General features: G+C 53.3%; 1 protein-coding gene across 1 annotated transcript; it reads left to right on the top strand.

Annotated features, from left to right (window-relative positions):
• The first annotated feature begins 11,372 nt into the window (after positions 1–11,372).
• Positions 11,373–15,018, top strand: DRD4 (dopamine receptor D4). Its single transcript, XM_042959039.1, has 4 exons — positions 11,373–11,642; positions 13,888–14,000; positions 14,072–14,550; positions 14,679–15,018. The coding sequence occupies exons 1-4, from the start codon at positions 11,373–11,375 to the stop codon at positions 14,993–14,995; spliced, it is 1,179 nt and encodes a 392-aa protein (XP_042814973.1). The 3' UTR covers positions 14,996–15,018.
• The last annotated feature ends 1,055 nt before the right edge of the window (positions 15,019–16,073 follow it).

Genomic DNA, 16,073 nt, shown 5'->3' with positions numbered 1-16,073 from the left:
TACCGCCTTCTCTGCCGCCCAGGGTTTCTCCAGGGACGGCCCCTCCCTGTGCCCTCCCACACCTGCTGTGCGGCGGTTTGTCCCGCGTGGGTGGAGACTCGCCACCGAGACACCCCTGCCTATGCCACTGCGCCCGGAATCAGGAAGGAGGAGGCCTAAGAAACGTGGCGCTGCCTCAAGCTTCGCTTCCCATTCTGTGCTCTACTTTGAAACAACATGGGATACAGGCCACGACTGCAAAATGCCACCTTTTTAAAAAGATTTTAAAAAGGTTTTTTTAATTTTTATCTTACATTGATTTATTTTTTGAGAGACATAGAGTGACAGGGCACAAGTTGGGAGGGGCAGAGAGACAAGGAGACACAGAATCCGAAGCAGGATCCAGGCTCCGAGCTGTCCGCACAGAGCCCGACGCGGGGCTGGAACCCACGAACCGTGAGATCATGACCTGAGCCAAAGTCGGACGCTCAACTGACTGAGCCACCCAGGCACCCCAGGATTTTTAAAAGTTTTAAGTCATCTCCATCCCCAACGTGGGGGCTCAAGCTCACAGCCCCAAGATCAAGTGTTGCACCAGCCAGGTGCCCTGCAAAGTGCCACTCCCAACCCACAGGTTTCAGGGAGCACCCCCCCCCACCCCGGGTCCCCAGCATTTCACTCTCAGCTGAGTCCTTGTTACAAACGCACAGAGATGTCGCTTACATGAACAGCCATTCAAAGCCCCGGATCGGACATCACTCTGTGCAGAGATCCTCATAATGGCCAAGTTCAGGGTCCAGGATTCGCAGGAAGAGGAAGCTTCATTTTCCCGGGGTGAGTGTAGGAGGCAGTGCGTTCCAAGCTGGAAACGTAGCTCAGTGTGACACCGTTTCATGCCCTGAATAAGCAAAGAGCAGAAAGTAAGCTCAACTCCTTTTTTGGGGGTTTTGTTTTAACCGAGATTTAAATGTCAATTTCAAGTTAATTGTATCTACCCTTGGTTCTCATTAGGGGCGTTGCAGGAAAGCACTGAAGAGAATCCTCTCTCAAAGCTACACTCCTCTACTCTTCCCCGCCTTCCCTCGGCCACACAACTGCACCGTGGAACCTGACTCAGGTGCCGGCTTCATACTTTCAGGCTATCAGCCTGGCGCTCGCAGCGATATCACGTAACCTTATTTTAGTCTTAATGAACATACCCTCTTAAGGGCTAGGGGAAAAACAACTTGCTTTTATTATTACAGAGAATTAAAACCACACAAAAGTAGAATAGTATAATGAACTCTTCTGCACCATTGCTCAGCGTCGATCATTTATGACCAATCTTACCTGCCCCTACTTTCTCTGTTCTCAAATGAATTTTGGAGCCGAATTTGTATCATTCTCAGAAATCGCATCGTTCATCTATAAGGATTTCAGTATATATCTCAAAAAGATAAGGACTGCGGTCTGCTCTCCCCACAGATCACCCAGGAAACCTGCTGGTCAGACAGAGCTGGGTTATCGAGCGCCTGGCAAGGACGGACAGTAGCTGACAGTCTTAGTAATGATTTTAAAGGAGGTATGAAAGTGACGTGGTTATGGGGATTCAGGATAAGGCTCAATTGCTGTAAAACGGGTCTTTCAAAGCAGGGATCTGGTGGGGACCACAAAAGGGTCGTGAATGGTTTAGGGTTGGTGAACACAGGGAGGCAACAGTCCTAATATCAACGAGGTGGAACTTAGAGTATTTTGTTACATTTTTGTCTCCTGTGCAAGATAAGACATCTCCCATATATCACCTCCCAAAGCTTCGTTATTTCAAGTCCCAAACGAGACCTGGAATTTATGTTGTGTGTGACGTGAGGTAGTAATTTCATTTTCGTCTGGATGGCTGTCCAGTTGCCCAGCGTCAGTTATCACAAAGGCCATCCTTTCTCCACTGCCCTTCGATGCGTTTTATTTGTAAGTCACCCGTCTGCATATGCTCAGGTCTACTTCTGGGCTCTCTGCCAGGTGCCAGCGGCCAAATCTCACTCCTGCAGCGTCTCAGGTGCGATGCCTTAATTATTCACCATCTGAATCACAGTAACCGTTTAAGTCTTACTGTCTAATACATCAAATGCTGTCCCTGTTTTGCTTCAAGGATGTCTGAGCTATTGTGACCGTCTGTATTTCCATTTAAACTTCAGGGCAACTTGTCAGGTTCTACAAGAAGATACTGCCAGGGGGTTGATCAGAACTGCATCACTCTTAGATCAACTTTAGAAGGGCATCAAACTGTGGTTTTGGGTCACATCTCCTCAATTACTAATAATGTTGAGCATCATTTCATGTGCTTCTTGGCCATTTATGTACCTTCCTTGGAGAAATGTCCGTTAAGTCCTTTGCTGATTTTAAAATTGGGTTGTCATTTTGCTACTGAGTTCTAAGAGTTCTTTATACATTCTGGATACTAGGCTCATCAGCTATGTGATTTGTGGATATTTTCTCCCATTCTGAGTTTCCTTTTCATTCTCTTGACAGTGTCCTTTGATGCACAAAAGATGTTAAGTTTAGGGGCACCTGGGTGGCTCAGTCGGTTGGGCATCCGACTTTGGCTCAGGTCATGATCTCACAGTTCATGAGTTCGAGCCCCGTGTCAGGCTCTGTGCGGACAGCTCAGAGCCTGGAGCCTGCTTCGGATTCTGTGTCTCCCTGTCTCTCTGCCTCATTTCCACTCATGCTCTGTCTCTGTCTTAAAAATAAATAAAACATTAAAAAAAAAGATGTTGGGGCGCCTGGGTGGCGCAGTCGGTTAAGCGTCCGACTTCAGCCAGGTCACGATCTCGCGGTCCGTGAGTTCGAGCCCCGCGTCGGGCTCTGGGCTGATGGCTCAGAGCCTGGAGCCTGTTTCCGATTCTGTGTCTCCCTCTCTCTCTGCCCCTCCCCCGTTCATGCTCTGTCTCTCTCTGTCCCAAAAATAAATAAAAAACGTTGAAAAAAAAAAAAAAAGATGTTAAGTTTATGAAATCCAATTGTCTACTTGTTTGCTTTGTGCTTTTGCTGTTAGGATTAAGAAACCATTGCCAGGGGCGCCTGGGTGGCTCAGTCGGTTGAGCGTCCGACTTCAGCTCAGGTCACGATCTCACGGTTCGTGAGTTCGAGCCCCGCGTCAGGCTCTGGGCTGATGGCTCGGAGCCTGGAGCCTGCTTCCGATTCTGTGTCTCCCTCTCTCTCTGCCCCTCCCCCATTCATGCTCTGTCTCTCTCTGTCTCAAAAATAAATAAACATTAAAAAAAATTAAAAAAAAAAACCATTGCCAAATTCAAAGTCATGAAGATTTTCCCCTATATTTGCTTCTAACAGTTATATAGTTTTAGATCATATATTTAAATCTTTGATCCATTTTGAGTTATTTTGTGTGTGTGGTGTGAGGTAGGGGTTCAACTCCACTGTTTTGCATGTGGGAGGCCAGTTGTCCCAACACCATGTGGAAGAAACTCTTCTTCCCCCAGTGAACAATCTTACACTCTTGTTGGAAACAAATTGATTATAAATGTGGGGGTCTACATCTCAATTCTCAACCCTATTCCATTGATCTATAAGAAATCAAAACCGTACTGGTTTGATTCCTGTAGCTTTGTAGTAAGTTTTGAAATCAGGAGCAGTTGAGTCCTACAACTTTGCTTTTCTTTCTCAAGATTGTCTTGGTTATTTGTGGTTCCTTACATACAATTGCATATGAATTTAGGAGTGACTTTTCCATTTCTGTAAAAAGGGGGCCCTTGGGGTTTTGATAGGGAGCATATCAAATCCGTATGTTGGTTTGGAGAGAAAGGCCATCTTAACGACATGGAGTCTACCAAGCCACGCGCATTGGATTTACTCATTCTTGTCTTTAATCTCCACCCCCCACCACACACACACACACACCGGCAATGTTTTGTAGCTTTCAGTGAACACATCTTTCACCTTCGTGGTTAAGTTTCTAAGTATTTTCTTCTTTTTGATGCTGTTGCAAGTGAATTATTTTCTTCATTTCATTTTTGGTTTGTTGCTAGTGTATAAAAGTATAACTGTTTTTTATACGTCGATATCATATCCCACAACTTTGCTGGATTTATTTATTAGTTGTAACAGGCTGAGGCTGAGGGTGAGGGTGAGGGTTTTGTTTTGTTAGATTTTCTATACATTAGATCATGTCATCGGCACAGAGAAATCGTTTACTTTTTCCTTTCCAATCTTGGATACCTTTTCTTTCTTTTTCTTGCCTAATTGTTCGGGTAGAACTTCCAGAACATGATACAGAGAAGCAGAAGTGGGTGTCCTTGTCTTATTCTTGATCCTAGGGGAAACGCTTTCCATCTCTCACTATTGAGTCCGATGTTCGTTGTGGGTTTTTCAAAGATGTCCTTTATCATTTCGGGAGGTTTCTTTCTATTCGTAGTTTATGGAGTCTTTTTATCATAAAAGGGCATTGGGTTTCATCAAATGCTTTTTCTACATCAGTTAGGATTACTAAATGGATTTCCACCCTCCGTTCTATTAATGTAATATATTACATTGAGTTTTGTCTGTTGAATCACCCTTGCATTCCTGGAGCAAATCCCCACTTGGTCATAGTGCATAATCCTTTAAAAAATGCTGCTAGATTTGGTTTGCTCATATTTTGTGGAAGAGTTTTGTATACATATATTTATAAGGGTTGTTTATCTGGAGTTTTCTTTCTTGTGATGTCATTGCTTAGCCCTGAGAGTTCTTTATATATGTTGTATAGAAACCACTTGCTGAAAATAGGATTTGCTGATATTTTCTTACATTCTATGAGTGGAAATTTCAAATGTTAATGAAGTCCAGCTTATTTTTGCTTTAATTTGTAGACCATGCTTTTGGTGTCATGTCTAAAAACTCTTTGCAAGGGGTGTCTGGCTGGTTCAGTCAGAAGAGCATGTGATTCTTGATCTTGGGGTTGTGAGTTTGAGCCCCATGTTAGGTGTAGAAATTACTTAAATGAATAAATAAATAAAAACTTGAAAAAAATTCTTTGCCAAATCCCTGGTCACAAATATTTTCCCCCATATTTCCAAAATTTTTATAGCCTTACATTTTACATTTACATCGATGATTCATTCTGAGTTGGTTTTTATGTAGTGTTAGCATTAGATCAAGGGGTTGGGGGGGTGCATGCGAACATCCAATTGTCTCAGTGCCCCTTACTGAAAAGACTGTCCTTTCATTTGTGCACAAGATATATCTCCCAATTTATTTAGGTTTTCTTTTATTTATTTTACCAATATTTTGTAGTTTTCAGCATATAGATCCTGTACATGTTTTTAGATTTAAACATATTTCGTGTATTTTTATAGCTGTTGTAAATGGTAATGTGTTTTTACTTTTTTTTAATTTTTAAAATGTTTATCGTGAGAGAGAAAGAGAGAGAATCCTGAGCGGGCTCGCACCGCCAGTGCAGAGCACGCTTCGGATCTCATCTCACGAACCTCGAGTTCATGACCTGAGCCCAAATCAAGAGTGGGACACTTAACTGGAGCCACCGAGGCCCTCCACGTGTTTTTACTTTTTAATTTTGGCTTCCAATTGTTTACTGCTGGTATACCAAGATATAACTGATCCTTGCGTGTTGACTTTGTATCCTGCTATCCGGTTAAACTGACTTAGTTCCAAGAGCTTTTGTAGATTCCCTGGGGGTTTGCTTAGACAGTTGTGTCATCTGTACACAGGGACATCCTTTCCAATCTGGATGTCTTTTATTTACATTTTTATTGCCTGACTGCACTAGCTAGAGTGGCAGCACAATATTGAACAAAAGGTGAGAGTTGGGCGCCTGGTTGGCTCAGTTAAGTGTCAGAACCTTGATTTCAGCTCAGGTCATGATCTCATCATCATGAGATCGAGCCCCGTGTGGGGTTCTGCGCTGACAGCACAGAGCCTGCTTGGGATTCTCCCCCTCTCTCTCACTGCCCCTCTCCCCGCATCAAAATAAATGAGTAAACATTTTTAACAAGGTGGGAGTGGACATTCTTGCTTCTGAGTTCAGCTGGAAGGCACTCAGCCTTGCACCACAAAGTGTCATGCTGGCTATACGGTTTGAAGGTGCCTTTGTTGGGTTGAGGGAGTTCCTTCTATTTCCAGATCACGAAGCACTTTTATCGTGAATGCAGGTTGAATTTTGTCAAATGTCTTTTCTGCATCAGTCAATATGATCATGTGGTTTTTCTTCTTTGGATTGCTAACTGGTATTTTACATTAATTTGAGTCTGTCCTTTTCAAATTAAGTAGCTAATGCTATGAATTTTCCTCTGAGCATAGTTTTGGCTCTATCCTATAAACTTTGATATGATGTATCTTCATTTTCCTTAGTTCCGAATATTTTATAATTTCTCATTTGACCCACGGATTACTTAGAATTGTGTTAATTCCAAGATTTTGGGGGATTTCCCTGTTATCTTTCTGTTGATTTCTAGTTTAATTCCTTTGTGGTCAGAGAACATACATTTTATGATTCTCATTCTTTAAAAAATGTCTTAAGCTTCTTTTTTCGATGCAGAATGTGGTCTATCTTGGTGAAGTTGCCTGTGTACTTGAAGAGAATACGTATTTCTCTGCCGTTGGATGGACTGTTCCATAATGTCAAATATGTCTGCTTGGTTGGTGGTTGTTCAGATTCTTCCATAGCTTTGCTGATATTCTGTCTGCTTGTTCTATTAATTAGGAAGAGATTCTTAAACTTTTGAACAACTCTTGCGAGCCGAATAAACATTATCGTGAATGTCTTAAGCGTCCCATAAAACTCTGTGGCGAATGATTACAAAACTGGCCCCGAGACCTGCTCAAGTGTCACCATCAGGGTGGCAGCTCCAGCTTCTGTCCTATCCTAGAGGGTCATAGACCTACTCCTCAGTCCTGGGAGGACGGAGTGGCCTCTCAGGACCCATCCAGCCTTAGAGGTGGCACATCACAGCTTCACTGGCCAGAGGCTCTGGACAGAATTAGGACCTCCTCCTCTCAGGCTGCGCTGCCCAGCTCCGTACATTTTATTGAGCCTCACCAAAGTTGGTCTGCAAACCTGGGGTCACAGACTTTTTGTGAAGTTTGTTATTTATGGCTAATTTTTTTTTAAAGGAGGCTTCACACCCAGTGCAGAGCCCAACGTGAGGCCTGAACTTATGACCCTGTGAGATCAAGACCTGAGTGGAGGTTAAAAGTCAATGCTTAACCACCTGGGTCGCCCAGGCGCCCCTATGGCTAGTCTTTGTGGATGTATGGTTCTATGAGTTTTGAAAGATGTATTTGGACACCTGGCTGGTTCAGTCCAAGGAGCATGCAACTCTTAATCTCGGGGTCGTGGGTTCAAGCCCCATATTAGGTGTAGAGATTACTAGAGAAAAAAAAAACTAAGCTTTAGGGGTACCTGGATGGCTCAATCAGTTAAGTGTCTGACTCTTGATCTCAGCTCAGGTCTTGATCTCAGGGTCATGAGTTTGGGCCCCATGTTGGGCTCCATGCCGGGCATGAGCTTGCTTTAAAAAGAAGAAGAAGAAGAAGAAGAAGAAGAAGAAAGAAAAAGAAAAAAAAAAGGCTTTAAAAATAGATAAATAAATAAATATTTGCTTTGTAGGCACCACCTAGTCCCATCACCTCCCAAACTCTCACTCTTTGTGAGCCCTAGGCACCACTTTTCTTCTTCTTTTTTTAATGTTTTTGGGAGAGAGAGACACAGCATGAGCAGGGGAGGGGCAGAGAGAGGGAGACACAGAATCCGAAGCGGGCTCCAGGCTCCGAGCTGTCAGCACAGAGCCCGACGCGGGGCTCGAACTCATGAACCACGAGATCGTGACCTGAGCTCAGACGCTCAACTGACCGAGCCCCCCCCCAGGCATGGTGGTCACTCCTCTAAATGCATACGCCCCTTACAAGAAGTCTTCAAAGAACACGCGCTGGAGCCGAAGGGAGAAATCGAAAATCCCACCAACTGTCCATGGAGGCTCTAACACCTCTCTCTCAGTAATTAATAGAACAGACCGGAAAGGAGCCAGGACACAGAAATCCGAAGAGCAGCGTCCTGATCCGACTGACTCACACGTCCACCTCATCACAGCAGAACACACTTCCTTCCAAGCAGAACATCTGTGGTGACAGATCATGTTCTGGGCCGTAAACTAGACCGTAACAAGCGTAAAGGAGCCGAGGTCCTCCGCAGCACCTTTTTCTCACTGGGATGGAACAAACAAAAGGCAAATGACAGACGGCAAGGAAATTTACCAACGTTTGGAAACAAAACATCACAGTTCTACGTGACCGTGGTCACAGAAGAGAATTTTGAGCTGAGCGTTATTGGGGGTGCCTGGGGGGCTCTGTCGGTGAAGTGTTCCACTTGGGCTCAGGTCATGATCTCGCGGTTCATGAGTTCGAGCCCTGTGTCGGGCTCTGTGCTGACAGCTCAGAGCCTGGAGCCTGCTTCTGGTTCTGTGTCTCCCTCTCTCTCTGCCCCTCCCCTGCTCATGCTCTCTCTCTCTCAAAAATAAATAAAAACATTTAAAATTAAAAAAAAACAAGATAATTATCTATGCAGAAATTCTGAAGAAAACTAAAGAAAAAAACCCTTGCATTAATAGGGTTTCGCACAAGGGAAACACAAAACTTGTATTTCTACACGTTAGCAATGAACAGCTGGAAATGACAACTGTTTTAAGCAGAACCACTTACCAAATACACCAGAAGCCACGAAATAGTTGTGAATCTTACAAAATATGTGCTGAAAACAAGATACTGATGAAAGACATCCAAGAATATCCAAATAAATGGAGAGATACACCCACGTTCATAGACCAAAGACTTAACCTCATGAAGATGTCCGTTTGCCCTAAATCATTGTATGGATTCTGCACGATCCCGATCACATTCCCAGCGGGGTTATTTTTGTAGATACAGACAAGCTGATTTTAAAATCCATACATACAGACAGAACTGGAGAAGCCAAAACAGCGTTGTGAAGGAACAAAGTTCAAGGGCTCACAGAGCCCGATTTCGTGACTTGCCGTAAAGCCAAAGTGGTTGAGGCTGTGTGTTGGCGCTGGAAGGAAAGACAAAGAAAAGGCGCTCCAGTGATTTTTTGACAAAAGGTCAAAAGCAAGCCAGTGGTGAAAAGATAGTCTTTTCAACAACGGGAGCGGGTTGTTGTTGAACAACCACAGGCGAGAAAAAAAGAACCTCAGCTTGTGCCTTACACAGAAGAATCACCTCAAATGCGCAGTTGGGAGAAGGAAGCGTCAGGCTGCAGTCCGGGAGAGTGTTTTCACATCATACGTCTGGCTTTTTTCCCCCCTGCCATTCTAGTGTGCGACGGCATGTCCTTGTGATTTTTTATTGTCATATCCACGGTGGCCAATGACACCGAGCACTTTCTCACAAGCTTACTGACCGTGAGAGTTCTCTGTTGTAACGTGCCTCCTCCAGACCTTTCCCCTCGTTAAAACTGGACTGTGTTTTCTCGTCGACTTGACGGGGCTCTTCGTATATTCTGGATCTGCACCCTGTATCAGAGACCCACACTGTACGCGCCCTTTCCCGGTCCAGGCTGCCTTTTCACCCGTAATGCTGGCAGACATCTGGGGACCAGGAGGAAACGCCAAGCAGATCAGACGCTAAAGATCCGCTACTTGGCATCCAACCCAAGATCACAAAGCCACCCCCGTCTTGGGACTTGTGTCCTGTGAGAGAATGACCTTCCTACGGCTCCAGTCACTAGTACGGTGAGTTCTCTTGCTTGAAGCTTCAGAGAGGAAGAAAGCCTTCCTCCCTCTACTAATGTGCATGAAAGGGATCGAGCTCAGCAAGTTGGCCACTCTGTTCCCTGCTGTCTTTGAAATCAGGATCCCGGATTCCTGGCAACAACTCTGTGCTCCAGACCCATCCTGAGTGTCCCAGCCTCCCGGGGTAGGGGGCAGCCAGAAAGGAAAACTGAGGGGTCCCATGTGCATCACATGATCCCACAGAGGGATGCAGGCAGAGCGCCCACTTCACGGCCCCTTTAGTGACACTAAAGGTAGGTGTCACTCTGATTTTAGTAAGTCCATAATGGAAATTCTGGCTGAGGGGCGCCCGGGGTGGGGGGCTCCTCGGTTGAGTGCCGGACTTCGGCTCGGGTAGTGATCTCGCAGCTCGTGGGTTCGAGCCCCACATTGGGCTCTGTGCTGCCAGCTTGGAGCCTGGAGCCCGCTTCGGATTCTGCGTCTCCCTCTCTCTCTGCCCCTCCCCTGCTCACACTCTGTCTCTTGTCTCCTTCAAAAATAAACATCAAAAAAATTTTTTAAAGAAAATTCTGGCTGAAATACATTTTCCATCTACGTTCTTTCCGTGCACATTTGTGACCTGATAGAGGACAGTCCAGGCCGACTCTGTCATGTACAGCTGTCTCTGGCTGACTCTGAGTGTCCCACGCATCTGCTCTGTGATAGTCTTACCTTCGTGGACCTGGGGACACTGCCCCCGGATCCTCCCATGCTCCCACGGTCCTGGGGTGGCAGGTGGGGTGATGGACCCGGGACGGCCTCGGTGCTCCAGGGAGGAGGGCACAGGATCTAGTGATTGTGGGCTTGGTGGGTGCAGGCTGAGAGGGTTCTTCTCATTTGGGGCTTTTTCTTCTCTGTGAAGGAGGTGACTCCTTGGAGAGCGCCTTCCTCCTGTTACGTCATTTAATGCTAAGCAGTAAGCACCAGGCAGTGGCCGTGGTGGGGAGTAACTGGGCGTGGTTTCGGTCAGGGACGAGAGGATGGGGTGCGGGGCCCCAGACCGGCGTCTGCAATCATTTCGGGGGGATGTCCTGGGGCACGTGAGGTTGGGTCGGATGAACGAGGGAAGCCTCATCAGGGGGCCCACGGGGCCGCCGGCGAGGAGTTCGGGTCTCCCGGTGCCGGGTGAGCAGCGGCCCCGCCTCTGCCTGGAGGCGCCTCCCGGAGCCCCCCCCCAGCCCTCCCCCCGCCCCAGGGAGCATACACCCCTCTGGCGCATGCGGGACGCGGGGTGTCGGGGGCCCGGCGGGACGGCGCTGGCGTCGGGTGCCCGCACTCCCCCAGGGGTGGTCCGGCCGACCTTCCACCCCCGGCGTCTCCGGGCGCAGACCCGCGCGGACCTCCCCCGACCCTGCGCCGCGCGGCGCGACGCTGGGCCCGCGCGTGCCAGTCTTAACGCCTACCTCGAGGGCCCCTGCGCTTGTCCGCCCGCCCGCCTCCCGGGGCGCAAGAGTCCGAGACGGGCCGCACCTCCGAGCGCCCGGGGGCCGGCCGCGCGGGGCGGATCGGGGCGGGACTCCGGCCGGGCTCGGGGCGGGCCCGGGGGGCGGGGCTCCGGGGTTCGCGACCCGGGCTCTGTCCGCGGTGCTGAGCGCCCGCCCGGGCGCATGGGGCAGGTGCGCCATGGGGAACCGCAGCGCCGCGGACGCGGATGGGCTGCTGCAGGGGCGCGGGCCGGGAGCGGGCGGCGGCGCGGGGACCCCCGGGGCGGCGGCGGCGCTGGCGGGGGGCGTGCTGCTCATCGGCGCGGTGCTCGCGGGGAACGCGCTCGTGTGCGTGAGCGTGGCGGCCGAGCGCGCCCTGCAGACGCCCACCAACTACTTCATCGTGAGCCTGGCAGCCGCCGACCTGCTGCTCGCCCTGCTAGTGCTGCCGCTCTTCGTCTACTCCGAGGTGAGCCCGCGGTCCCGCCGCACGCGCGCTCCTCCCCTGCGCCTTCGTCCCCTGTCCCCGTCCGCACAGGGGACCCGAGCGACCCGGCCGCTCGGCTTCTCGGGAACCTCGAGAACCTGTGCAGGCCCCAGGACCACTGGAGCCTCGGTCCCCTGACACTCGTCCCCACCACCCCCCCCCCGCCCCCGCCATCTCGGTGTCCGTTAGCCCGCTCGGCTGGGCGACTGTCCGCCCTCCCTCCGCTGTACCTGTACCTCGTCCCCCTGTTTTGGCGTCTGCTCCCCAAGAGATGCCTTTGTCCTTCAAGCCAGGGAGGGACCTCAGAAACAGGTGACTTTGGCAGTCCAGCCACCCACCACCCCCTCAGCTGGGTTCCATTCCCCAGGGGAGCCAGATGGAAAGGCAGATTCATGCTCAGTCCCCCTGGCTCTCCCTGGGGCGCAGAGACGCATACACATCACTGCACAAACCACAGCCGTGTGTGACCAGGCACACGCACACAAGAGCACCCAAGGGAAGGAGACCCTCACTCACAAACATGCTCTGCCCATAGCAGGCGGGGTGGGGGGGTGTGGGGGGGGAGGGGGCACTCAGCTGCTAGGAGCTGAGGGGGAGTGAGCGGGGCTGCAGGAGGGGAGGCCCTGACCCCTGACAGTGGAAGCAAGGGCAGGGGCTTCTGTGAGCTCCAAAGCCCCCGTCAAGAACCAGGGCCCAGAAGCTCCAACCCCAGACCAGGTCTGGCCCTCGGGTGGGTCCCGCTTGGTGCCAGCCCTGTCTGCTTTGCCGTTTGGGCAGAGAAAAGCTGCTTAGGGCTGGGCTGGGAACTCGGCGTCAGGGGCCGTGGGGGGAAGGGAGGCTCCAATTTTCTAAGGGCGGACATGGTGAGTCCCGGCCAGGCTGGGGCAGAGCTGGACAAGGACACCCATGACCTGCCCCTCCCCCAGAGCCACAGACAGACGTCACTGACTGAGGGCTCCTAAGCTCCTAATCGTCCCAAATCAGCGGGAGGGGATTTAGAGGGGGGGGGTGGCTGTAGAGGGGGGTTGGCAGTAGAGTGGGGAGGGCTGTTGGGCGGGTGGCTGTCTGCTCCTTTGCCTTTGGTGGGGGCACTGGGCACAGTGAGGAGCCTTTATCTTTTTAAAAAAATTGTTTGTTTATTTTTGAGAGCGACAGAGACAGACAGAGTGTGAGCAGGGGAGGGGCAGAGGGAGAGAGGAAGACACACAATCTGAAGCAGGATCCAGGCTCTGAGCTCTCAGCACAGAGCCTGACGTGGGGCTCGAACTCAGGAGCTGTGAGATCAAGACCTGAGCCCCGCCCCCCCCAGGCACACCTCAGAGACTTTATATCTTTTAGGTGATTTATCCTCAGGGCAATTCTGTGGATGCTCTCTTCACCCCTCCCCTACAGATGTGAGGTGATAATGTCGAGTCCCAGAGCAGTGACAGTTTAACCAGACAGGTGGACTCTTAGCCATCCTGTGGGGAGGAAATGAGGGCAGGGGCTTCACACTCCAGGGCAGCAGAATCCCTGGGACCACCCCTACCCTGGGATCCTCTCGCCAGAGACCCGGCTCTCAAGCATCGACCTCACCTACAGCGTCTCCCCCAGGCCTTTCTCAGTTTTAACCGGTCCGGGGGTGGGGGTGGAGGTGGGGGGGAGGGTTGGAGGGGTGAGGAGGGGTGTGAGGGGGATTGGAGAGGGGTGAGGGGTTGGGGGTGGGGGAGGGGGTTGTGTGGGGGGAGGGGTGCGGGTGGGGGAGGGTGGGGGGTGGGGAGGGGAATGGGGGAGGATTGGAGGGGTAGGGAGGGAGTATGAGGGGAGTGGGGAGGGATGGGGGAGGGTTGAAGGGGTGGGGGAGGGGTGGGGGGAGGGTTGCAGTGGTGTGGGAGGGGGAGGGAGTGTGGGGGGGGTGGGGAAGGGGTGTGGGGGGGTAGGGAGCGGTGGGGGGAGGATTGGAGGGGTACAGACGGCGTATGAGGGGTGTGGCGACGGGTGGGGGGAGGGTGGGGATGGGAGCGGGGGGGGGTGGGGGGGGACCCTGGGACCCTCGCCCAGCTCAGTGTGAAGACTGCTCGGCCTGTGGACCTCTGGCTCCTTCCCGCTCCCCGCTGATATTCAGTCCCCGCTCCCCCAAAAAGGAGGGGGTCGGAAAGAGCCGGCGCCGGGTTCCTGGCCCCGGGGCCACTGCGGGAAGACAGCGGGTCTTGTGTCTGTTGCCCCCTCCCCCCCTCCCCGGGCGCAGGTCCAGGGCGGCGTGTGGCTGTTCAGTCCCGGCCTCTGCGACGCGCTCATGGCGATGGACGTCATGCTGTGCACCGCCTCCATCTTCAACCTGTGCGCCATCAGCGTGGACAGGTGAGTCCCCGCCGCCCGGCCGCGCGCGCCCCCTGCCCCGTGCCGGCCGCCCTCACCGCGCCCCCCTGCAGGTTCGTGGCCGTGGCCGTGCCGCTGAGCTACAACCGCCAGGGCGCCGGGGGGCGTCAGCTGCTGCTCATCGGCGCCACGTGGCTGCTGTCGGCGGCGGTGGCGGCGCCCGTGCTGTGCGGCCTCAACGACCGGCGCGGCCGCGACCCCGCCGTGTGCCGCCTGGAGAACCGCGACTACGTGGTCTACTCGTCCGTGTGCTCCTTCTTCCTGCCCTGCCCGCTCATGCTGCTGCTCTACTGGGCCACGTTCCGGGGCCTGCGGCGCTGGGAGGCGGCTCGCCAGGCCAAGCTGCACTGCCGGGCGCCTCGTCGGCCCAGCGGCCCCGGCCCACCGCCCCCCGAGGTCGGCGAGCCCCCCGAGGCCGTCGCGCCCCCCGACGCCGTCCCAGCCGAGCCCCCGCGGCAGGCACCCAGGAGGAGGCGCGCCAAGATCACCGGCCGGGAGCGCAAGGCCATGAGGGTCCTGCCGGTGGTGGTCGGTGGGTACCTGCCCTGGGGTCGGTGGGCGGAGTGGAAGGTGGCAGTGCCCCCGGTGGGAGGAGGTGCCCAGGGCGGGCTGGGCGCCGCGGGGACCCGGGTTCACCGCGCCCTCCGGCCCCGCCCCCAGGGGCCTTCCTGGTGTGCTGGACTCCCTTCTTTGTGGTGCACATCACCCGGGCACTGTGTCCTACCTGCGCCGTGCCCCCGCGGCTGGTCAGCGCGGTCACCTGGCTGGGCTACGTCAACAGCGCCCTCAACCCCGTCATCTACACCGTCTTCAACGCCGAGTTCCGCACCGTCTTCCGCAAGGCCCTGCGCCTCTGCTGCTGGGCGGATCCCTCCGCGTGCGCCCACTGCGTCCTCTGCGAGGACCTGGGCCCAGGAGGACCCGGCCATGCCTCCGGGGGCAGGACCCCAGTAAGGGAGGGGGTTTTGTACGACTAAGATTAAACAAATTCCTTCCTAAATACCTGCTGGGGAGGCTGCGGGCTGGGGGAGTGGGCTGGGGGGTGTGGGGAGGAGCGGGAGGAGGGGCCTCTGCCCCACTGGGAGCCCAGACCCCCCTGCCGGGCCAGTGAACCCCTCCTTCCTTCTGAGGAAGCCCAGAGAACAGACCCCACCAAACTGGCTCCTGGCTCAGGGTCAGGTGGGAGGGATGCCAGTTCTGCCCCTAGGATGGGCAGGGAGGCTCCAGAAAGGCCCATTCAGGCTCGCCCATGGAGAAGCTTCCAGAACCAGACCAGCTCTTGCCTAAGAAGGTTTGGGCTCTGCTTGTGGGGCTGTCCACGGGGTCACCCATGGTGACTCACACCCTCCCCCGAACGGTTCCCTCCCTGACACACCGTGGCACCAGCTGCCCCTCTGCCCCCAGCTGTTGCCCCTCTTTCAGTGGAGAGTGTAGACAGCTGTCCTGCAGGGAGGAGACAGTTTCTTGAGACTTCCCCAGTGGGAAGGCAGCCACAGTGGGCCATCAGCAGCCGGGCCCCCTGCTCCTGCAAGGACCAGCCAAGTGTCCACTCCACTGTCCTTACAGACTCAGCAGAGCCGGGCCCAGGTCAGAGCATGGCTCCCGGCCAGCTCCCGGCTTTAGTGATGTCCCAGGCCCCAAGGAGATGGGGCCGGGGGGCCGGGGGGCCGGGGGGGCCGGGTGGGTGGGCCCACCAAGGCAGCCTCCTCGATCCTCTGCCTTGAGGCTGCCCGTGAGGCGGCGAGGCCCAGAACAGGGGAGCCAGGAGGAGGGGCCCGGCCTGAAGCAGGGCAGAGCCTCCAAGCTGCCCCGTGTGCTGTGGCTGACTGGCCCCCCTGCTCACAGCAAGGCTCCTGTTCCTAGGGAGGAGGGGGCAGCTCTGAGCCCCTCCGACCAGGGACAGCTCAACCTGGACTTCATCTGGGCCCTCCCGGTCCGGGGGCCCCAGGGTTACTATTCCCGTGTCGGGGGCGCTGTCTGTGGTTCGAGGCGCGAAGTTTTCTTGCGAACCTGAGAAATTACGGGCTGTGAGGCTGGGTGATACCTCAGCATGTT

Source organism: Panthera tigris, chromosome D1 (genome assembly GCF_018350195.1).
Source record: "Panthera tigris isolate Pti1 chromosome D1, P.tigris_Pti1_mat1.1, whole genome shotgun sequence".
Lineage (NCBI taxonomy): Eukaryota > Metazoa > Chordata > Mammalia > Carnivora > Felidae > Panthera > Panthera tigris.
This window is presented reverse-complemented; position numbering and strand designations above follow the sequence as displayed.